The following is a 23,763-nucleotide window of genomic DNA, read 5'->3' as shown; positions in this document are numbered from 1 at the left end:
TGAATGTGTGTGTAGAGGATGAGACTCCCTGAGTGAATTGAATGACCGTATGCATATAATAAGGATTGTGACATAAAATCCTGAATGTATAAGGGAGTCCGTTAGGTATGCTAACTGGTCAATTGGTACCAGAAATAGAGTGGAGGAACACTAGGAAGTCAAACACATAGTCACACCTGAATGAATGAGATAAGCTGAAACCAATATATTTTGCTGTTGTCGCGGAGCCACGCAGAGAAATTGGATTGCACGTGTTTGGGCTTGCCCTATCCGTGTTTTCTGTTGGCCTGCGGGTTTTACAACAACTTAGCTGATATCTTGGGGAAGCTGCAACTGTGTGGGTTATGCATGATCGCACCCTCCATGGTATAGGACTGTTCAATTTCTGCCTTGCCTCATATGGGACTAGAAGATTATGAGAAAATTTGGGTCATATTAGTCTGCCTATGGTTAGTTGGATTTTCTCTCTGGTTGATATATAGAATTGCTGAATATACTAGGATTAATTACAGAGAAGTGCCATCTCGTACTGAGCATGTAGAGATTTAGTGGGAGGTGACCGGGTGGGGTCACGTTGGCCAAACCACTAAATAAGTAAACTTCTTTATCAGGTTTCTACGGTCTTGACACCTATCAACTGGGAAGGTGGGGAGGCAGTTTAGGTCACGAAAGTTCAGACACTGAGCGGAAATCCCTTATAACAACGGCACGCAAGCCTATGCATCGAATTAGTGAAGTGCAGTCGGCATAGGTCAAGGAATTGCAAGCGAAGTTGGGAAGTGGGCACAAAATAGCAGCACGTATTAAGAGAATAGAGAGTAACAACCAGAGAAAGAGGCAGACAGAGAGATCAGACAGAAATGGGAAACGCAGAACGTTCAGAGCATCAGGAGGGTTGCAAGGCGTGTGAGATAATAGAGAGAAGAAAAGGAAAGTTTGCTGTAAAAGAGGCAAAGAAGTTGTTAAAAGGTTTAGGAATGGAGGGTGATCCACTGGATTACTCTCTCTGGGAGTCTGCTCTAGCACCAAGCAGGGGATGGATTGCTCACAATGAGTTAATAAAACAAGCAAAGGCTTGGGCAGAGGTAGCAAAGAAAATGAAGAGAGATGGTTGTTGGGTTAAGGAAGAAACCCCGAAAGGAGTGAGGTATGCAAGGAAAATAAAAACGCCTCCACCTTATCAGGCCCATCCTATGGCAGGACCAGAGGGATGGACTTGTGTGTGTGGACAGGAAAACCCCGACTGGCGTGAACAATGTTCTGCTTGCAGGAGACCAAGACCCCACAAGGGCAAAGGGATATACCCAGTCCTGCAGGGTCAGACTCAGTATCAGGTCCCTGGGTACATACAACAACATGGTAGTAAAACCAGAAAACAGTATGCTGATTACAATGGAAGAAGGGGAATATCAGACCATGGACACGACTGGTATCGCAGCAGCTGCAACATCTACCCCCGCACAACCGACTATACAGACAACTACTGTGTCTCATTACTGACCATGGAGTCCAAAGGACCAAATGACATTAGTCAAAGATGCCCCACACCCATTTGACTTGCCAATGGCCTTTTATAGATGGATGGTAGGATTAAACAACACCTACACCTGCACATGGATGGACTTACAAGTCCCTCCTGAGGGGGAAAATTGGGGATGCAAGAATGGAGTCAGTATTAGAGGATATAAACAGAGCTGGAAGGTCATACAGTGCAGAGAGTAGACTGGGAGCACAGTACGTACAGTAAGAACTATAGAGTCAGGGATGCATTTCCTGAGAGGTCTGCACACATGGAGTCGAGGAAAGGAGGGGGAATCCACTATCTCCCTTCTGGATGTGGTACAGGGTCCTAAGGAGACAGTAGACCAGTTTTGGGGGAACCTGAAGTTGAGATATGCAGATCTGGGCTATGACATCATGGGAGAAGCAGGAAGGAAACTTTTCCATGGAGCTTTTATGGCAGGGCTTAGATCACAGCTCAGACAGAGGGTGCAGGCAGCTAAGCCCAACTGGAGGACATTCCTCATAGAAGACTTAGTGCGTGTGGCAAAAGGTGTTGAGTTAGACCAGAGGATGAAGCCAGTACAGATACAGTATGCGTCCAATGACACCCAGACAGGTCAGAAAGCTACCCCAGCCAGAAATTACCGCAGACAGATTGAATGTTACAAGTGCGGTAAGATGTGCCATATTAGCCGACAGTGCAGATCAACCAGAAAAGAGAACCAGGCCATGACGGACGTCCCGACCCAAGACCCACAATAGGAAATAGGCAACCCCGTAGCCATCTACCCCCTTAGGACACCTTCCAGTTAAAACACAGGTCCACAAGGGGTAGTCTCAGTATCTCTCCCAGATGGTAAGAAAATCCCATTCCTGGTGGATACGGGGGCAGCCAAAACTGTTATTTGCCAGGAACATGTGAAACCATCTGACATATCCGACGAAACCATTTACACTCAAGGGTTTGAGGGACTGATACAGGAATGTAAAATGACGAAACCATTGCCCCTTCGACTGGCTGACCACACATGCCTAACTAAGCTGCTAGTGACAAAACACCCGTAAACTTACTTGGTTCTGATGTACTGCAAGCGATAGATTCATACAAGATATGTGCCTGTGACGGGAATGTGAAATTGAAGGCTGGAGTCTCTGAGCGCACCCTGTGCAAAGTTCTAGCCTGCATGTATTTTTCTGACTCCCCCGCCCTTTCAGAAGAGAATAGGGAGTTAGCGCAGATCCCAGACTCGCTATGGTCAAAGTCTAAAACTGACATCGGACACATGCCAGTCTCTCCTGTAATGATTAACCTCAAACCAGGAGAGAGACCACCGGAATTAAAACAGTATCCATTAAGCACAGCTCAAGAGGAAGCTATAGGCAAAAACATTACAGAATTAATTGCCTCTGGGGCAATCAAACTCACAAAATCTATAGCCAACACCCCCTTGTTCCCAGTGAAAAAGAAAGGCAGGAAAGGGGAGCCAGTTACAGGATGGTTCATGATCTTAGAGCCATAAATGCTGGCACAGAATTACTGACACCAGTAGTTACGAATCCGCACACAATTTTGTCACAGATCCCTTCAACAGCTGCCTATTTCAGTTGTATTAACCTGGCAAATGCTTTCTTTTCTGTCCCTTAGCATCCGAACTGTCAGTATTTGTTTGCTTTTACTTTTAGGGGCCAACAGTATACATGGCTGGTGCTGCCGCATGGAGCTCAAAACTCTCCGACCCTGTATACTGCTGCTTTGCAATTCATTTTGCAGGATTGGGACACCAAACATGCTGAGGTTGTCTTACTTCAGTATGTTGATGACCTACTCCTTTGTGCCCCAAACAGAGATGAATGCTGCGAAGCTACAAACTCATTGTTTCTACATCTTGCTGCCAAAAAGTGTAAGGCATCCAGAGAAAAGTTACAGTTTTGTCAGCCAAAAGTTGTGTTTCTCGGACATTGCATATCACAGGGTGCACGCCACTTGACAGAGGACAAGAAAAAGGCGATTGAAGTGCTAAAACCACCCACAGGGGTTCAACATCTACACACCTTCCTGGGGTTGGCATCATATTTTAGGCCTTGGATTCGTTCTGCATCCATTCTCATGCAGCCACTCTATGATTGTGTGCCCTCTCAACCCTTCAGACTTGATCAGGAAGCACTAGACAGTTTCTACTCATTTAAACTAGCAATCGTCTCTGCCCCAGCTCTAGGCACCCCAGACTATGCCAAACTTTTCCTCCTGTACTGCACTGAAATGCAAGGACATGCTACAGGGGTCCTAGCCCAAAAACATGGTCAGCAAAACAGGCCTGTGGCATGCTACTCAGCCCGCCTGGACCCTGCAGCGAGAGGAGCACCATCTTGTGTCCGAGCAGTAACAGCTGTCACATTCCTTCTTGACAAAGCATCAGAGATCATACTGGACTACTCTAACCATCTACACTCCACATGACTTGCACAGCATTCTTAACCAAGTTCAACCCAAGCACATTTCTGTAGCCAGACACCTGAGACTGCAGTGTGCACTTCTCATGCCTCCCAATGTCACTCTGAAACGATGTACAACTTTGAATCCAGCCTCTCTCATTCCCATTAATGTGGTGGATTCAAAAGGGGGGGGGGGGGGGGGGGGGAGAAGGACAAGGCAAACCACTGTTTTTGCAGAATTTGACTGAAGAGGAGCTTTTTGATGTATATCATGAACATGATTGTATGGCCCTTATGGCCCAAGAGACAGCAGGTTTTTCACATGTTTCTGATGTACCCCTCGCTAATCCAGATGTTGAGCTTTTCATAGATGGAAGCATCGGTGAAGACGGACGGTTCTACACTGGTTATGCAGTGGTAACACAGCACGAGGTAGTAAAAGCAGAACCACTCCCTCCTCATATGTCTGCGCAGCAGGCGGAGTTGACGGCACTCATTGAAGCGCTTAAAGGGGCTGACGGTAGAAGCTACAACATTTACACAGACTCAAGGTATGCTTTCGGGGTGGCCCATGACTACGGTCCTATATGGAGAGCAAGAGACTTTCTTACATCAACAGGCACTCTTATTAAACATGGGCACCTCATCAAACAACTGATGGAAGCGTTACTGCTGCCCAAAGAGGTTGCCATAGTTAAGGTAAAGGCACATACAAAGCTTAATATCACCGAAGCAAGAGGAAACGACAAAGCGGATCGAGCTGCCAAAGAAGCAGCTAGAAGACCCAGACACAATGAGACCCCTGAGGCACCTCCACTGGTTATGGTAAGCACTGAGTGTAACCACTTCGACTTGAGTATCTTGCAGGCTCTGACTCGGCAGACAACCGGGGAAGAGAAACAGGTCTGGTCGAAAGCTGGAGCACGTGACCATGAAGGTTTGTGGATGGTGGGAACAGCGGGTGTGTCTGCCAAGATCCTTGTACCCCGTCATGGCTCAAGCAGCCCATGGACCGACGTACCTTTCTAAAAATGCTATGTGTTCTTTGGTGGATAAGCAATGGATAGCCCCAGGCTTCACAACGGTTGCTACTAGGTTCACACAGGCATGTCTGACATGCGCACAACACAACCCAGGAGGTGTAGTGAAAGTACCACAGAAACACATACCTAAGCCCCTCTACCCGTTTCAACGACTGCAGATTGACTTCATACAGTTACCCCAAGTAGCAATGTATGAATGTGCTCGTGTGTGTTGACCTCTTCTATGGGTGGCCAGAAGCATTCCCGATGCCGAAAGCCACTGCAAGGGCTACTGCAGAGAAGCTGATGTCAGAAGTTTTCTGTAGGTTCGGACTACCTGAAACCATAGAGTCCGATAGAGGTACCCACTTCACTGGAGAGGTAATGCAGCATGTTATGCAAATGTTGGGGGTCACACAAGCATTCCACACACCCTACAGACCCCAAGCAAGTGGTAAGGTTGAGCGGCTGAATGGGACACTTAAGTTAAAGATTCAAAAAGCAAGTGAGGAATTGGGGAAACCTTGGACAGAATGTTTACCCCTAGCTTTGGTCTCCATTAGGTACACACCTAATAGAAAGACAAAAGTGTTCCCCTATGAAGTTTTGTTTGGGTCAGCGCCAAGGTTAGGCCTATACTTCCCACAGACACTGCAGCTACAGTGTGACAATCTCACTAGCTATATCCAGAGCCTTCAGAAGAGGCTCTCACTTGTGCATAAACAAGTCTTTGATTCTATTCCAGACCCAGAGAATCAAGAAGGAACCCACTCTCTCCAACCAGGAGATTGGGTGGTGGTTAAAAGACACACACAGAAACCACTGGAACCAAGGTTCGACGGTCCATTCCAAGTTCTCCTCACTACATCCACTTCAGTGAAGCTTGAAGGAAAACCCACTTGGATTCATGCCAGCCACTGCAAGGCCCTGGAACGGAAGAATGATGATCCTGTTCCTGTTTCTGATGACAGCCTTGCTCCAAAAGGGACAGACGCAGAGAAACCAAAATGACATTTTAAAGACAGCAGCTCCTTTTAGATTTGATTTTAAGAAACATGTGTACTGGATGAATTACATTTACTATAATCAACAGAGGTTTATAAATTACACTAGAGATGCAATAAGGGGAATAACAGATCAAGCTAGGCCCAACACCTTCCACTAACACGATAAAATACGTGAATACTCCCCCAAGAATTGACAAGGTTGAGAATGAGATATGATCTCTCAACCCACTCCAGGGAATTTGGTGAAGAAAATAATAAGCCCAACACTGGCGCTTAGGCCTTTGAAGTACCTGGAGGAAGGAGGGTGAGAGAATGATATCTGTTCTCAAAAGGGGGGACTGATAGGGAAACCCTGATTCTTTGGGGTCCCTTCATACACTCTTAGGGTCTCACTCTCCATACTTCTATGATATTAGCTGACAGAGAAGAGATCAACTCTCACCTAATCCTGTTATTCTTGCCTCTCACCTCTATAACTCTTATGATTCATGTAACTAAAGAACATATCACGAGTTCCACGTAGGCCTACGGTAGATAATGAGTACATAGTCTTAGAAATAGATAGATAAAGGGGCTATGAACCCTTATTAAGACAGGTTAATGAGGCTAACGTTAGGGTATTGTATAACCAATACCTGTTTCCACCTTTTTCTGGAAATTCCCGAATGTATCTAATAATTAACAGCCGAGTACAATCTGATTGGTTGCCGAATATGAATATGATTGGTTGAAACCATTTATGCTTACTCTTGAATAATCAACTGTCCAATGGAATATGATGATGTAATGTAACCGCCTACTCAAAAGAGTATATAAACTTGATGTGATTAAACAGCCGTGTGGCATGTTGCAGATACATAACCTGTCTCTGTGTTGATCTGTCACCTTGCCCGGGCAACAAGCTATCAATCTGGCTACCATCCGGTATATCTAAAGATCTCCCGTTGAGAGATAAAGATCAAACTCGTCATATGTATGTGTATACATGTATCCCTCAATATGTGTACACATGCAAACATTCGTAGGTTTTCTCATAAGTAACATGTTATGAGCATTGTATAGGTATTTATATAAGTGCCTCATATGTGTCTATGTAATATAAGAATAATTTTTTCTTTCTCTTTTTATTCTTTTACAGACCTAATCGCGGAAGGAAGGTACCCACTTTTGGTTCTGATCTTTTTCACTTGGTGATGTTTTCCCCCCTTTTCTTTTTCTTTCCCTCTATTTCTTGTTTTTATAACAATTTTACACATACATGCGATATAGACCTTCAGATTTGACCTGGCTCAGATATATGTAATATAATATACTTATAATTATACACATATTTTCCCCTTTTTTCATTATTTCTAGCGCTTGCGCTGTAGCGGTCATTATTTATACATTATCACTCCTCCTTGCCACACTTCCTGTTTCGGACTTGATTATGCCCCACTTCCATCCAGAGGGACGGTCTGCATACGCGCGGTTAAACATTAAGCTTCTCTGACACACTTCCTTTTTACTCGTACAGATCATGCCCCACTTCCGTCCGGAGAGACGGTTTGCGCATGCGCGATATTGGCGCTATTGGACGCCTGTACCCCTCCAGCTGTAGTGCATTTGTGTCATGAGTAGAATATAAAAGACACAAGTTCCAGCCCACACACATGCACACACTCCACAGGCAGGGGCGCAGTCCCAAGTTACCGCATTTCTCGTTCTAGGTTTGTAAAGATTAGCTATATACCGCTTATATTACAATATACTTACAATGCTTTCTTCTGTCATACTCTGGTTTTTACCTTATTTTTACCCTTTTTTTCTCCTCTTCTTTCTTAGAGCTTTTGAAACTTCAATATATAGCCACACAGGTACTTATATCCTTTTACTTTTTGCACATTTCCTCTATGGTACCTTTAAGCTGCGTTAGGCTGTATTTTATTTATGGTATTTGAGTAACTTCTCTCCCCACTTTTCCTCTTTTTTTACAGATTGTACTTATTGATTTATTGTGAGGATTTATTCTGATGATGGAGTCCTTACTCCTGAGAGGAAAAAAATCTTTTTCGTTATTTCTGTTCAATGTATTGCGCATATTGATTAGACGTCTTCTTTTTGTCATGATCCAGGTTGGATCTGACAGACAAATGTACAAGTAACCTTTTTTTTTTCCTTGAGCTGTGTGCTCGGCGTTGGTTTTGCCCCCGGTGGCCATTAGGGTCATTGCACTGTGGTGGTTTCAGTTCTAGTTTGCCCCCGGTGGCCGTTAGGGTCATTGCACACTGGTTACTTTGGTTTATTGAACGTTATTATTTAGCAGGTGTGATTGCTCTGGCTGACCAATAAAAGAGTGTCAGGTGTTGCAATCAGCGTGGGTGATATTGCTCAGTTGCAACCAAGCCTTGTTGAAGGAAGGAGCTGGAGGAGAGTCCCGGGCAGCTCAGTCAGAGTCCTGGAGTGGCAGCTATGGTGTCAGTGAGGAGTTCTTGCAAAGCTTGGTGGAGAGGCAGCTATGGTGTAAAGATGCACTCATGATGCTGGACTTTGTTGCTGGAAAGCTACACTTGGATGCTGGACTTTATTTCTGGACTGCTGCACTCAGGTTCTGGACTCTGTAGCTCCAAGGCTGCACGCTGGTGTTGGACCCGGTGGGAGGAAAAGGTGCACTCAGGTGTTGGACTCTGTTGCTGGGAGCATGAGCAACAGAGCAAAGCTAAGTGGTGTTTCCCTGTTTTGTCACTTTCCTCAGTGTGTGTTTAGTGCAGTGGTGGGATTAGTTTCTGCACCGTCAACTTCACTAGTAAGGGATTGGCGCAGGGCGAGTTAGGGATTTTAGGTTCCTGATCGGCGCCCAGTGCGGAACCGGCCTAGGGTTCATGAGGAGTGCAGGGACACTGGCTCAGGGGAGTGCAGGAGGTCTCCACGTCCCCGTTCCCTATCTCAGGGCCCTCCATTGTATCGGATTCCCTGGTGTTTCCCTTTATTGTTTAAATTCGCCCTCCTGGAGGCGGAGTATCCAGAGATACGTGTATACTGAAATTCGCCTGCTGGAGGCGGGGTATCCAGCTGGACGTTCTATTATTTAAATTCGCCCTGCTGGAGGCGGTGTATCCAGGGTCACGCGTGTCATATAAATTCGCCCTGCTGGAGGCGGTGTGTCCAGCCACACGTGACCATGACACTTTTATTATAAACTTTTTTTCACTCGCACTAATATGTCAGTCAGTGATACTGTACTTATTTCATTTTGTGTCATTCTTAGACAGGATTCCTAATTTTACATTATTGTTATATTTTGTTTAGATAAATACCCTTGATAAAGGCCCGTTCGGCCGAAACGTTGGGCTCTGTGTGACTAATAAAATTTGCATATTCAAAAATCATTTTCTAAAGCCTGAGATTTTATGATAGTATTGATCACATGATTGTGATACCGCCTGACTACACCATCGATAAAGCTGCCATAGCCGGTGACTGAGAGGAATCTGTGACTTGTCTATATTTAGTGGTCAGTACTCACCCGACCGGTTATAAGCAGTAATCTCCTCTTTACATCTCTCATCACCCCTCATATATGTCTCTGTAGTATTAATATGGGTCAGATCTTCACCCTAAAATAAATATTGTAAAAGTCACAGATGGAGAAGTCACATCTATGATCAGTTCTAATCCTGCCATCTCCACCGCTCTCATTACACAAGTATAAAACATATAATACTGGGGGATAAAACAAGACAGAGCACAAGACCTTCACAGCCGTCTACACATCATAGGGGAGATCTCATGACACCTTCTCTCCATCTACCTGATGATCCTGAGGAACATTGGGATCTTCTTGTTTACAGTCCTGCGAAAGAAGAGGACGGGGACATCCCTCTGGTGTTGTCCTCTTACTGGATAGATCTGGAGGAAACACATACAGGGACTGAATTCATTCTTTACATACAGATAATTATAGGCCGTGTGTATTTAGTCCTGTCTATTACCTGGTGATGTGAGGGGCTGGGGAACCTCCATCATGACATCCTTGTACAGATCTTTGTGTCCTTCTAAATACTCCCACTCCTCCATGGAGAAATAGACAGCGACATCCTGACACCTTATAGGAACCTGATACATACAATTATACCGTCATCCCCCCGATACCTTTATAGCATTACTGTATAATGTCCCAGCATTCCCAGCAGTGTCACCTCTCCAGTCAGCAGCTCAATCATCTTGTAGGTGAGTTCTAGGATCTTCTGGTCATTGACGTCCTCATGTATCAGTGGGTGAGGTGGAGGCCCCATGATTGGGTTCAGGGGTCTTCCCCATCCCTCAGACACAGGGTCCTGACAGCGCTCACTAGAGGTCTTCTTCACTACTGTGTAATCCTGGTTATGGAGAGACACATTAATAAATCTCACTACAGACATTCCCAGAGTCCTCACCTCTCCAGTTCTGTCCATCTGTTATTCCCATAGATAAGAATGATGTAATGTGACGTCATCAGAATCTCTCACCTCTCCAGTAAGCCGGAAGAGGATCTCTAGGGTGAGGTGTAATATCCTCTCCGCCATCTTGTCTCTGTCCATATCCATCCTTGATGGGTAAAACAGGAAAATTCTCTTATGTAGAAGATCTTCACTGAGAGGATCCGATATTGTAGAGACCTGAATGAGAAGATGAGCCGATGTAACGTCATAAATATCCTGTGTAATAATACAATTACTGGAGATAATAAGGGAAACATATGAGGAGATTTATTATTTTACAGTATTTAGTTTCCTTCTTTACATCTACTAATAAAACCTATATATTTAGGCCACAGACAACAAGCAGTTTCTCCCTCGGAGTCGGCAGCTGAATACGTTCCTCATAGACTCATCTTCCATAACGCTAATTCTCGTCTCATTTACCGACACTGGAATCGGCATTAGCAATACTGCAGGAGATATTCATTACACGGGACAGGAGAAATAACTACTTCATGATGAGGACGACATCTTCATCTCCTACTACGGCTCTAGAAACATATTTGGCCAGAGTCCGTCACTGACTCCATCCCCACCGGCCGTCTATATGAAGGTTTCCCGTCTTCCCCGCACTGTAATCTTCTATCACGTTAGATCTCAGGTCTGAGTCACACACAGAAGTTTGAGGCTTTTAGAAAAACTTCTTTGTAAGAACAACAAGACAGGAGATATATGAGGCCAATGTCTCCATGTACAGTGGTATATTTTAGCATTTCCCTGTAGGCTTCCGTATATTACATGAAAAACACAAAAAAAAAATAAATAAAATTGGGGATGGAGATACTGTGGAACATAATTCTGTGTGCGGGAACCAAGAAAGGGGCTCTATGGCATTAAGTATGGGGAAGAGTGAGAACTGATTATCTCCAGGTTTGGGTGGAAACATATTGTGTGTGGAGGATGGCGATACTGGGGGAACATTATACTGTATATGGGGCCAAGTAAGAGGCCCCGTACTATGAGAGTAATACAGGTTTCCTTGGTTCTCGTGTTTCATAGTTGGGTCGTTTGTATCAATCAGCGGAAAAGGAACAAAACCATTGTGATTCTTATAAGGAGACAACACAGAAACCGCTAAATATAACATTTTATACCAACCCCACAATCTGTGACTCTTCAGGGCAAATCGCTCTCTCACCATTGGATTAGAGCTGATACTATGAAGCTAAAGAGACTAAAAAGATGTGGAGCCTCCAGCACCGACCTCCACCCGCAGAGCCGCACTCCACATAGAGAATAATGGAGCCTCCGGCACCGACCTCCACCCGCAGAGCCACACTCCGCATAGAGAATAATGGAGCCTCCACCCGCAGAGCCGCACTCCACATAGAGAATAATGGAGCCTCCAGCACCGACCTCCACCCGCAGAGCCGCACTCCACATAGAGAATAATGGAGCCTCCAGCACCGACCTCCACCCGCAGAGCCGCACTCCACATAGAGAATAATGGAGCCTCCGGCACCGACCTCCACCCGCAGAGCCACACTCCGCATAGAGAATAATGGAGCCTCCGGCACCGACCTCCACCCGCAGAGCCGCACTCCACATAGAGAATAATGGAGCCTCCAGCACCGACCTCCACCCGCAGAGCCGCACTCCACATAGAGAATAATGGAGCCTCCGGCACCGACCTCCACCCGCAGAGCCACACTCCTCATAGAGAATAATGGAGCCTCCAGCACCGACCTCCACCCGCAGAGCCGCACTCCACATAGAGAATAATGGAGCCTCCAGCACCGACCTCCACCCGCAGAGCCGCACTCCGCATAGAGAATAATGGAGCCTCCGGCACCGACCTCCACCTGCAGAGCCGCACTCCTCATAGAGAATAATGGAGCCTCCAGCACCGACCTCCAACCGCAGAGCCGCACTCCACATAGAGAATAATGGAGCCTCCAGCACCGACCTCCACCCGCAGAGCCGCACTCCACATAGAGAATAATGGAGCCTCCGGCACCGACCTCCACCCGCAGAGCCGCACTCCACATAGAGAATAATGGAGCCTCCAGCACCGACTTCCACCCGCAGTGCCGCACTCCACATAGAGAATAATGGAGCCTCCGGCACCGACCTCCACCCACATACCCGCACTCCACATAGAGAATAATGGAGCCTCCGGCACCGACCTCCACCCGCAGAGCCGCACTCCACATAGAGAATAATGGAGCCTCCAGCACCGACCTCCACCCGCAGAGCCGCACTCCACATAGAGAATAATGGAGCCTCCAGCACCGACCTCCACCCGCAGAGCCGCACTCCACATAGAGAATAATGGAGCCTCCAGCACCGACCTCCACCCGCAGAGCCGCACTCCACATAGAGAATAATGGAGCCTCCAGCACTTACCTCCACCCGCAGAGCCACACTCCACATAGAGAATAATGGAGCCTCCAGCACCGACCTCCACCCGCAGAGCCACACTCCACATAGAGAATAATGGAGCCTCCAGCACCGACCTCCACCCGCAGAGCCGCACTCCACATAGAGAATAATGGAGCCTCCGGCACCGACCTCCACCCGCAGAGCCGTACTCCACATAGAGAATAATGGAGCCTCCAGCACCGACTTCCACCCGCAGTGCCGCACTCCACATAGAGAATAATGGAGCCTCCGGCACCGACCTCCACCCGCAGAGCCGCACTCCACATAGAGAATAATGGAGCCTCCAGCACCGACCTCCACCCACATACCCGCACTCCACATAGAGAATAATGGAGCCTCCGGCACCGACCTCCACCCGCAGAGCCGCACTCCACATAGAGAATAATGGAGCCTCCAGCACCGACCTCCACCCGCAGAGCCGCACTCCACATAGAGAATGGAGCCTCCAGCACCGACCTCCACCCGCAGAGCCGCACTCCACATAGAGAATAATGGAGCCTCCAGCACCGACCTCCACCCGCAGAGCCGCACTCCACATAGAGAATAATGGAGCCTCCAGCACCGACCTCCACCCGCAGAGCCGCACTCCACATAGAGAATAATGGAGCCTCCAGCACTTACCTCCACCCGCAGAGCCACACTCCACATAGAGAATAATGGAGCCTCCAGCACCGACCTCCACCCGCAGAGCCGCACTCCACATAGAGAATAATGGAGCCTCCGGCACCGACCTCCACCCGCAGGGCCGCACTCCACATAGAGAATAATGGAGCCTCCAGCACCGACCTCCACCCGCAGAGCCGCACTCCACATAGAGAATAATGGAGCCTCCAGCACCGACCTCCACCCGCAGAGCCACACTCCACATAGAGAATAATGGAGCCTCCAGCACCGACCTCCACCCGCACTCCACATAGAGAATAATGGAGCCTCCAGCACCGACCTCCACCCGCAGAGCCGCACTCCGCATAGAGAATAATGGAGCCTCCGGCACCGACCTCCACCCGCAGAGCCACACTCCGCATAGAGAATAATGGAGCCTCCGGCACCGACCTCCACCCGCAGAGCCGCACTCCACATAGAGAATAATGGAGCCTCCGGCACCGACCTCCACCCGCAGAGCCACACTCCGCATAGAGAATAATGGAGCCTCCGGCACCGACCTCCACCCGCAGAGCCGCACTCCACATAGAGAATAATGGAGCCTCCGGCACCTACCTCCACCCGCAGAGCCGCACTCCACATAGAGAATAATGGAGCCTCCAGCACCGACCTCCACCCGCAGAGCCGCACTCCACATAGAGAATAATGGAGCCTCCAGCACCGACCTCCACCCGCAGAGCCACACTCCGCATAGAGAATAATGGAGCCTCCGGCACCGACCTCCACCCGCAGAGCCGCACTCCACATAGAGAATAATGGAGCCTCCGGCACCGACCTCCACCCGCAGAGCCACACTCCGCATAGAGAATAATGGAGCCTCCGGCACCGACCTCCACCCGCAGAGCCGCACTCCACATAGAGAATAATGGAGCCTCCGGCACCTACCTCCACCCGCAGAGCCACACTCCACATATATGGCTGCTCTGTGCGCACAGGAGGGGAGGAGTCAGGGGTCACATGATCAGGGCCTCAGTGTATGCAGGACTCTGCTGTGCTGGTTGTCTTGGTGCTGGATGAGGGGAAGTTTCTTTGTGGGGTCAGGAGGGGTTTACAGGGTGGATGTAGCAGAGCCGTGTGTGTACGAGACGTACGTAGCCGAGTCGCATGTGTACGAGATGTACGGAGTGGAGCCGTGTTCGGAGTGGAGCTGCGTGTGTGTCTGTGTGTGTGTGCGTGTCTGTCCGGATGAACCCTCTGGAAAAGTTCTCCTGAATATATTCCGACATGGCCTGAGTCTCCTCTGGAGATAAAGGGTACATCCTTTTCCTGGGCGGTGAGGAACCTGGAACAAGCTTGATCGGGCAATCATACGAGCGGTGTGGAGGAAGGACCTCAGCCTCCTTCTTATTGAAGACGTCCGTATAGCCCCAATAAGCCGAAGGGAGACCTGCGGGAGCAGAGGTGGACTGTGGGAGATTAACAGGACGAATTGGCTGCAGACACTGCTTCTGGCAGGAGGATCCCCCAACGTAGCACATCACCCGAGCACCAATCAAGGATAGGTTCATAGGACCTGAGCCAAGGAAACACAAGCAACAATGCATGTGAGAGGTTCGGTAGTACGTACAAGGCAATGCTCTCCTAATGAAGGGCCCCAATCTGTAGTACTATTTCTTCGGTCACCATGGTGACGAGCTCTGGCAAAGGTCTTCCATCCACCGATGCAATCAAACGTGGTCTGTCCAGGGAAACAACAAGAATCTGAAGCCTCCTGACAGTCTTGAGACTACTTTAATAAAGTTGCCTGCCGCACCCGAATCCACATAGGCCACCTCGGAGTAACGTCTCTGTTCCAGGTATATCAAAACGTAAAAAGTCAAGGGAGATGAGGAATCAGGAACTCCTAAGAAGGCCTCCCCTACCTGTCCTAGAGGAAGAAGTAAACCAGCCTCTCTGGAAGCCTTGCAGGATCGTTCCTGGGAACGCAAATCTATGCATGTGGCCAGGGAGATTAGATCCTCCAAGGAGGTTGAAGTATCTCGCCCCGCGAGCTCATCCTTAATCCAGCCTGACAGCCCATGCCAGAAAGCACCAACCAGAGCCTCATTATTCCATCCCAACTCGGAGGCTAGGATGCGGAAGCGAATGGCGCACTGAGCTACTGACAGGGAACCTTGGCGAAGGTTGAAAAGGGACCCAGTCATGGAGGCCAGCCATCCCGGTTCATCGAAGACCCTGCGAAAAGTCTCCAAAAAAGCTGCCAATTGGGAGACAATGGGGTCATCACTCTCCCACAGGGGCTTCACCCAAGCCAAGGCCTCTCCCTCTGGAAGAGATAAAATGAAAGCCACCTTTGCCCGGTCGGTGGGATACCACAGGGGCAGGAGTTCAAAATGGATGCTGCACTGAGTCAAAAAAACCCTGCACAGATTGGGAAAACTTAGGTGGCTTGCAAGCACGAGGCGGGAAATGTGGCAAGGACACAGAGCCAAAGCCACGGGCTGTTACCTGTACGGAAGCCGCGGAAAACATGGTGCCAGCGGGGTCTATGGCCTGGTTATTCTGTAACGCCTCAGGGAGGCGAGCAATAAGAGTAGACTCTCTGGACTGTGGAACAGATAGCTCCAGGGCGAGCTGACCTAGTGAAGACTGACCCCTATACAGAGATCATCAGGGACAGGCCCAGGGATCTCGAATTCTGTGACGACTCCTGGAGTGGACCTTCTGGGTCGTGACACCAACCCACCTAGGGCGAGCTGACCTAGTGAGGACCACTCCCTATACAGGAAGTGTCAGGGGCAAGCCTAAGGGGGTGAGCTACCACGACAGCTGGAACCAGGTGGCCGGCTCACAGGAGACACGAGTGATGTGTCTAGCAACAGGGAATGTGCAGAGTACAAAAGTGTGCATAGCGTGAACATAGGGACACGCAGGGTATAGGACAAAACAGGGCGAGTGTACGGGAGCACGGAGAGTACAGGACAATACAAAGCATGTACACGGGAGTACGCTAGATACAGGATAGTGCAAGGTGGGTACACGAGAGCACGTATGGCGTGCACAGACAAGCACGCCCAGGTGCGAGCAAAGCAGGGCGCGAGCGAAGGAGCACAGAGTACAGAGTTAGACAAAGCGTGCGCAGAGGGCACGCCTGAGTGCAAGGTTAGACAGTGGGTGTGCTGAGAAGCATGACATGGAGAAGGTAGGAGCTGAGCGTGTGCAAAGGAGTATGACAGAGCAGAGACAGATGCACACTAGCAACGTTGTGCATCCATGGAACTAAGTATGAGAGGCGCGTGTGCGGACCCGATGGGAACCCCGGAGCGGCCGCAGCGCCAGACATGGTGACACCGGGCGTGGGGTCCTGCCCCCAGGTGAGAGCGGCGTGACTGGCAGTGTGACAAATACCACGTTAGCTGATACCAAGAGGGGGGCTCAGATAGCGGGAGACACATGGGATAGAAGGGAAACGTAGAAGACTGACGAACACCAGAGCATTAGAGACAGACATACAGAACGGAGTACAGGAGTATGGATGTGCAGAGCAGTGCACAGGGTACAGAGAAGTAGAGCAGGATACAGGAATACAGACATGCAGAGCAGGGTAAAGGAGTACGGACGCGCAGGGTAGAGCACACAGAGTATAGACACGGGCCTGAGTACAGGCAGATATGTACGCCTGTCCAGGAGCGTGATGCCGGGAGCCATGAAGCAAGCAGGAGGGCGGCAATTATGAGAAGGTGGGAGGCGCCAAACCTGGACCTGCAACACCCATCGGACCAGACTGCCCCCGGATAAGTATAATAAAACTTATTTATCTTATCTTTCTGGTCGGATTGGGGGCTTATCTACAGTATTATAGAATGCTGTAGATAAGCCCTGAAAGGCGGTGGCCATATCTGATATCGGCCAAACCTGGTGACAGATTCCCTTTAATTCCAGTAAGATCATGTAATCCTGTGGTAAGGAGAGCAGAAGAGCTGATTAACTTGCATAAAAAGTGTTACACAATAGGCTGCCAACGATCTGTAGCATAGGATGGAGAACAAGAAATTGTATTCGCCATGAATGGATGAATAATTCCAAGTGGCAGCCAACTTGGGAACCGCTATGTATACTGAAAAGATAGAACAACTATTTCAGCTGTGAAGGTAGATAGTTCTGAGCTGTGAAAGTGTCCAGTATTGAGATCATGGTAACGACCGTGCCGCGTGCCAGTGGGGTCCGATAGCCGAGGACAAGCAGGTCAAGAGGCGTGGTCCAAAGAAGCATGCGCTCAATTATCCCAAGCCCGGATATATAATGTGCCGTCAGTAAAGAGAATGGCCAAGAGAATGAATAATGGGTGCTGGACCGAATACAGTGGGTACGGAAAATATTCAGACCCCTTTATATTTTTCACTCTTTGTTTCATTGCAGCCATTTAGAAAATTCAAAAAAGTTCATTATTTCTCATTAATGTACAATCTGCAGATCATTTTGACTGAAAAAAAAAAACAGAAATGTAGAAATTTTGCAAATTTATTACAAAAGAAAAACTGAAATATCACATGGTTATATGTATTCAGACCCTCTGGTCAGACACTCACATTTAATTCACATGCTGTCCATTTCCTTGTGATCTTCCTTGAATCGATTCTTCACCTTCATTGTAGTCCAGCTGTATTTAATTAAACTGATAGGACTTGATTTGCAAAGGCACACACCTGTCTATATAAGACCTCACAGTGCATGTCAGACCAAATGAGAATCATGAGGTCAAAGGAACTTGCCAAGGAGCTCAGAGACAGAATTGTGTTGAGTCACAGATCTGGCCAAGGTTACAAAAGAATTTCTGCAGTACTCAAGGTTCCTAAGAACACAGTAGCTTCCATAATCCTTAAATGGAAGAAGTTTGGAACCACGAGAAGTCTTCCAGACCTGGCCGTCCAGCCAAACTAAGCAATCGTTGGAGAAGAGCCTTGGTGAGAGAGGTAGAAGAAGAACCCCAAGATTACTGTGGCTGAGCTCCACAGATGCAGTAGGGAGATGGGAGGAAGTTACACAAAGTTAAATATTACTGCAGCCGTCCACCAGTCGGGCCTTTATGGCAGAGTGGCCTGACAGAATCCCCTCCTCAGTGCAAGACATATGAAAACCCGCATTGATTTTGCTAAAAAACATGAAGGACTCAGAGACTATGAGAAATAAGATTATCTGGTCTGATGAGACGAAGATAGACCTTTTTGGTGATAATTCTAAGCGGTACCTGTTGTGAGTTCATTTTCCCCTTCACTACTGAGGCCCGAGGAACTCCCTCTTCTGGTAAAGAAAGGTAGTGAGCCTGATTATCAAACACCTGAGCCTAATTTTGATGACTGGCTGAGTGGAGTTACTGACTGGATATAAGGCTGCCGACGCCCTTCTGCCCGGCGGGTGATTTCTCTGTGGACTTCTAAGATACCAGTCTGATTCCTGCTCCTCTAAAGCTAAGTTTTCTGCTTTGCCTTTTAGCATTTGTGTTTTGTTTTTGTTTGCCTTGCTTTTCTGGATTCTGCCAATCCCTGCTGGGGTAAGCTGAATCTCCGTTTGCCTTTTGCTCTGTCTTCAGAATATTCCTGAGTACTGACATAGCCTTTTTGAAGCCTAGCGTCTTCAGGGCCTTTTTCACTGTCAGTTTGTTGGCTCTTATTATCATAGGGTTTTTCACGGATTGCAGACAGCAGCCTTCCTGTCCTTTCCTATCTAGTTAAGCTTGGGCCCCGTCTTTGCTCAGTCTATCTTTCTGTCTGTGTTGTGTTCTTTCTTCTTGCTTCACCGTCATTATATGTGGGGGGCTGCCTTTTGCTTTGGGGTCTGCTCTGGGGCAGTTTAGATTTCCCTTTCTGTCTTTAGGCTATTTAGTCCTCCGGCTGTGATCGAGGGGCCTAGGGCATCGTAGGAGCCCCCCACGGCTACTGCTAGTTGTGCTGATAGGTTCAGGGGTCTGCAATCCGATAGCTGCCAACCTCTCTGGTTTTCTGGACTTAGCTAGCATTTCTATTTTTGCCTCCTATGGTGACTCAATCATAACTCAGAACACAGCAAGTGTAGGGAGAGTGTGAGCAGCTGCTAGGGAGAGTTGTGTTTGTTTCATAAAATCATCCAGAAAGCCAGAGAGGTTGGCAGCTATCGGATTGCAGACCCCTGAACCTATCAGCACAACTAGCAGTAGCTGTGGGGGGCTCCTACGATGCCCTAGGCCCCTCGATCACGGCCGGAGGACTAAATAGCCTAAAGACAGAAAGGGAAATCTAAACTGCCCCAGAGCAGACCCCAAAGCAAAAGGCAGCCCCCCACATATAATGACGGTGAAGCAAGAAGAAAGAACACAACACAGACAGAAAGATAGACTGAGCAAAGACGGGGCCCAAGCTTAACTAGATAGGAAAGGACAAGAAGGCTGCTGTCTGAAATCCGTGAAAAACCCTATGAAAATAAGAGCCAACAAACTGACAGTGAAAAAGGCCCTGAAGACGCTAGGCTTCAAATAGGCTATGTCAGTACTCAGGAATATTCTGAAGACAGAGCAACAGGCAAAAGGAGATTCAGCTCACCTGAGCAGGGAATGGCAGAATCCAGAAAAGCAGGGAAAACAAAACACAAATGCTAAAAGACAAAGCAGAAAACTTAGCTTTAGAGGAGCAGGAATCAGACTGGTATCCTAGAAGTCCACAGAGAAATCACCCGCCGGGCAGAAGGGCGTCGGCAGCCTTATATCCAGTCAGTAACTCCACTCAGCCAGTCATCAAAATCAGGCTCAGGTGTTTGATAATCAGGCTCACTACCTTTCTTTACCAGAAGAGGGAGTTCCTCGGGCCTCAGTAGTGAAGGGGAAAATGAACTCACAACAGGTACCTGTGTAAAAAAACAGGCACTGCTCATCACCTGCCCAATACAATCCTAACAGTGAAACATGGTGGTGGCAGCATCATGCTATGGGGGTGTTTTTCAGCTGCAGGGACTGGATGACTGGTTGACATTGAAGGAAACTTGAATACGGCCAAGTAGAGAGATATCCTGGATGAAAACCTCTTCCAGAGTGCTTTGGACCTCAGAATTGGTGAAAGGTTCACCTTCCAACAAGACAATGACCCTAAGCACACAGCTAAAATAGGAAAGGAGTGACTTCAGAACAACTCTGTGACCATTCTTGACTGACCCAGACAGAGCCCGGACTTAAACCAAATTGAGCATCTCTGGAGGACCTGAAAATGTCTGTCCACCAAAGATCACCTTCCAAGCTGACGGAACTGGTGTGGATCTGCAAGGAAGAATGGCAGAGGATCCCCAAATCCAGGGGTGAAAAACTTTTTGCATCATTCCCAAGAAGACTCATGGCTGTACTAGCTCAAAAGGATGCCTCTACTCAATACTGAGCAAAAAGTCTGAATACTTTCTGTACCCACTGTATGTATGGAGATAAACATGAAAAAGGAAGCATTATACCTATAGAGGGTGGAGTGGTGAAGAAAGTGTTTCCTCTATGAGCAACCTATTAATGTGTGTGAATATTAGCGGTGAGCTGTAAAGTATTAAAGTGTGGATAAACACTTAAGAAAAATGAAAATAAGGGACTAGTGCATGCAATATTACTGTGCAAAAATGGAAATAATAAAAGTGCGGATGTGCTGCTAAGTACTAAACTGAAAATTATCCCAATTGTAAAAGATGTTTTTTGCTGTTAATGTGAACAGTTAAGCAAGTTAAAGATTAAGAGATGTCTAAAAGGTCTAAAGTTACAGATGACACATTTCCTTTATATTTTAGGCAAATATATATATACACATATATACAGTACAGGCCAAAAGTTTGGACACACCTTCTCATTCAAAGAGTTTTCTTTATTTTCATGACTATGAAAATTGTAGATTCTCTCTGAAGGCATCAAAACTATGAATTAACACATGTGGAATTATATAATTAGCAAAAAAGTGTGAAACAACTGAAAATATGTCTTATATTCTAGGTTCTTCAAAGTAGCCACCTTTTGCTTTGATTACTTCTTTGCACATTCTTGGCATTCTCTTGATGAGCTTCAAGAGGTAGTCACCGGAAATGGTCTTCCAACAGTCTTGAAGGAGTTCCCAGAGATGCTTAGCACTTGATGGCCCTTTTGCCTTCACTCTGCGGTCCAGCTCACCCCAAACCATCTCGATTGGGTTCAGGTCTGGTGACTGTGGAGGCCAGGTCATCTGGCGTAGCACCCCATCACTCTCCTTCTTGGTCAAATAGCCCTTACACAGCCTGGAGGTGTGTTTGGGGTCATTGTACTGTTGAAAAATAAATGATGGTCCAACTAAACACAAACCTGATGGAATAGCATGCCGCTGCAAGATGCTGTGGTAGCCATGCTGGTTCAGTATGCCTTCTATTTTGAATAAATCCCCAACAGTGCCACCAGCAAAGCACCCCCACACCATCACACCTCCTCCTCCATGCTTCACGGTGGGAACCAGGCATGTAGAGTCCATCCGTTCACCTTTTCTGCGTCGTTGGAACCAAAGATCTCAAATTTGGACTCATCAGACCAAAGCACAGATTTCCACTGGTCTAATGTCCATTCCTTGTGTTCTTTAGCCCAAACAAGTCTCTTCTGCTTGTTGCCTGTCCTTAGCAGTGGTTTCCTAGAAGCTATTTTACCATGAAGGCCTGCTGCACAAAGTCTCCTCTTAACAGTTGTTGTAGAGATGTGTCTGCTGCTAGAACTCTGTGTGGCATTGACCTGGTCTCTAATCTGAGCTGCTGTTAACCTGCGATTTCTGAGGCTGGTGACTCGGATTAACTTATCCTCCGCAGCAGAGGTGACTCTTGGTCTTCCTTTCCTGGGGAAGTCCTCATGTGAGTCAGTTTCTTTGTAGCGCTTGATGGTTTTTGCCACTGCACTTGGGGACACTTTCAAAGTTTTCCCAATTTTTCGGACTGACTGACCTTCATTTCTAAAAGTAATGATGGCCACTCGTTTTTCTTTACTTAGCTGCTTTTTTCTTGCCATAATACAAATTCTAACAGTCTATTCAGTAGGACTATAAGCTGTGTATCCACCAGACTTCTGCACAACACAACTGATGGTCCCAACCCCATTTATAAGGCATGAAATCCCACTTATTTAACCTGACGGCACACCTGTGAAGTGAAAACCATTCCCGGTGACTACTTCTTGAAGCTCATCAAGAGAATGCCAAGAGTGTGCAAAGCAGTAATCAAAGCAAAAGGTGGCTACTTTTGAAGAACCTAGAATATAAGACATATTTTCAGTTGTTTCACACTTTTTTGTTAATGATATAATTCCACATGTGTTAATTCATAGTTTTGATGCCTTCAGAGTGAATCTACAATTTTCATAGTCATGAAAATAAAGAAAACTCTTTGAATGAGGTGTGTCCAAACTTTTGGTCTGTACCATATATATATATAGGCATTTTTACACTTTAAAAAGTAGAAAAAGGAAAACGGGGTGATAAAAAGTTTGGGCACGCTTGGAGATTTGTGTGCGCAGATAACTTAGACCCAGGTTTCACACCTTAATTAGCCTGTTAGGGTTGTGGCTTGTTCACCATCATTGTTATCCAGGTGATGCAAGTTTCCCAGCTTTGTAAAAAAAACCCAGCCTCCTCTAACCTTGTGCCAAAAAATAGCAGCCGTGGGTTCTAAGCAGCTGCCTAGCACTCTGAAAATGAAAATGGTGGAGGCCCACAAATCGGGAGAAGGCTGTAAGAAGATAGCAAAGCGTTTTCTTTAAGTTGCCCTTTCCTCAGTTCAAAATGTAATTAAGACATGGCAGTTATCAGGAACAGTAGAGGTCAAGATAAGGTCTGGAAGACCAAGCAATATATTTCTAATAATAATGCGCCAATATTGGAGAATCTCCACATACCTTCACCTGCAGAGCCGCACACATGTATGGCTGTTCTGTGCGCACAGGACTTGTGATGAGGTCAAAGGAGGGGAGGAGTCAGGGGTCACATGATCAGGGGCCTCAGTGTATGCAGGACTCTGCTGTGTTGGTTGTCATGGTACTGGATGAGGGGAAGTTTATGTGGGGGGGTCAGGAGGGATTGAGGGTGTGTGCACACGCTGCAGTTTCTGCTGCATTGTACAGTACCATTAAAATCAATGAAAAACAAAAACCGCTGTGGATATGCTGCGGATTTTTCCGCGCGGATTTGCTGCGGTTTCAATTCCGCAGCATGTCAATTCTTTGTGCGGAATCCACAGCAGTTTTAAACCTGCTCCATTGTACAGGTGTCAAACCGAAGGGCAAAACCGCAGGCTAATCCACACGGAAAAATCTGC

At 47.4% G+C, this 23,763-nt stretch overlaps 1 protein-coding gene across 1 annotated transcript in view; it reads right to left on the bottom strand.

Moving 5' to 3' along the window:
* Positions 1-23,763, bottom strand: part of LOC141047066 (uncharacterized) — a 215,849-nt gene that overhangs the window by 5,535 nt on the left and 186,551 nt on the right. Inside the window, exons 2-6 of the mRNA XM_073541996.1 lie at positions 10,453-10,602; positions 10,144-10,323; positions 9,937-10,060; positions 9,756-9,853; positions 9,471-9,561 (exon numbers count right to left, since the gene is read on the bottom strand). Of these exons, the coding sequence (XP_073398097.1) occupies positions 9,471-9,561; positions 9,756-9,853; positions 9,937-10,060; positions 10,144-10,323; positions 10,453-10,602 (643 nt within the window). The remainder of the gene's footprint in view (positions 1-9,470; positions 9,562-9,755; positions 9,854-9,936; positions 10,061-10,143; positions 10,324-10,452; positions 10,603-23,763) is intronic.

The sequence above is a fragment of the Dendrobates tinctorius genome, unplaced genomic scaffold (assembly GCF_039654945.1).
Source record: "Dendrobates tinctorius isolate UK_male_01 unplaced genomic scaffold, ASM3965494v1 ptg000126l, whole genome shotgun sequence".
In the NCBI taxonomy this organism is placed as follows: Eukaryota; Metazoa; Chordata; class Amphibia; order Anura; family Dendrobatidae; genus Dendrobates; species Dendrobates tinctorius.
The sequence above is the reverse complement of the archived record's forward strand: the minus strand, read 5'-3'. Positions and strand labels throughout refer to the sequence as shown.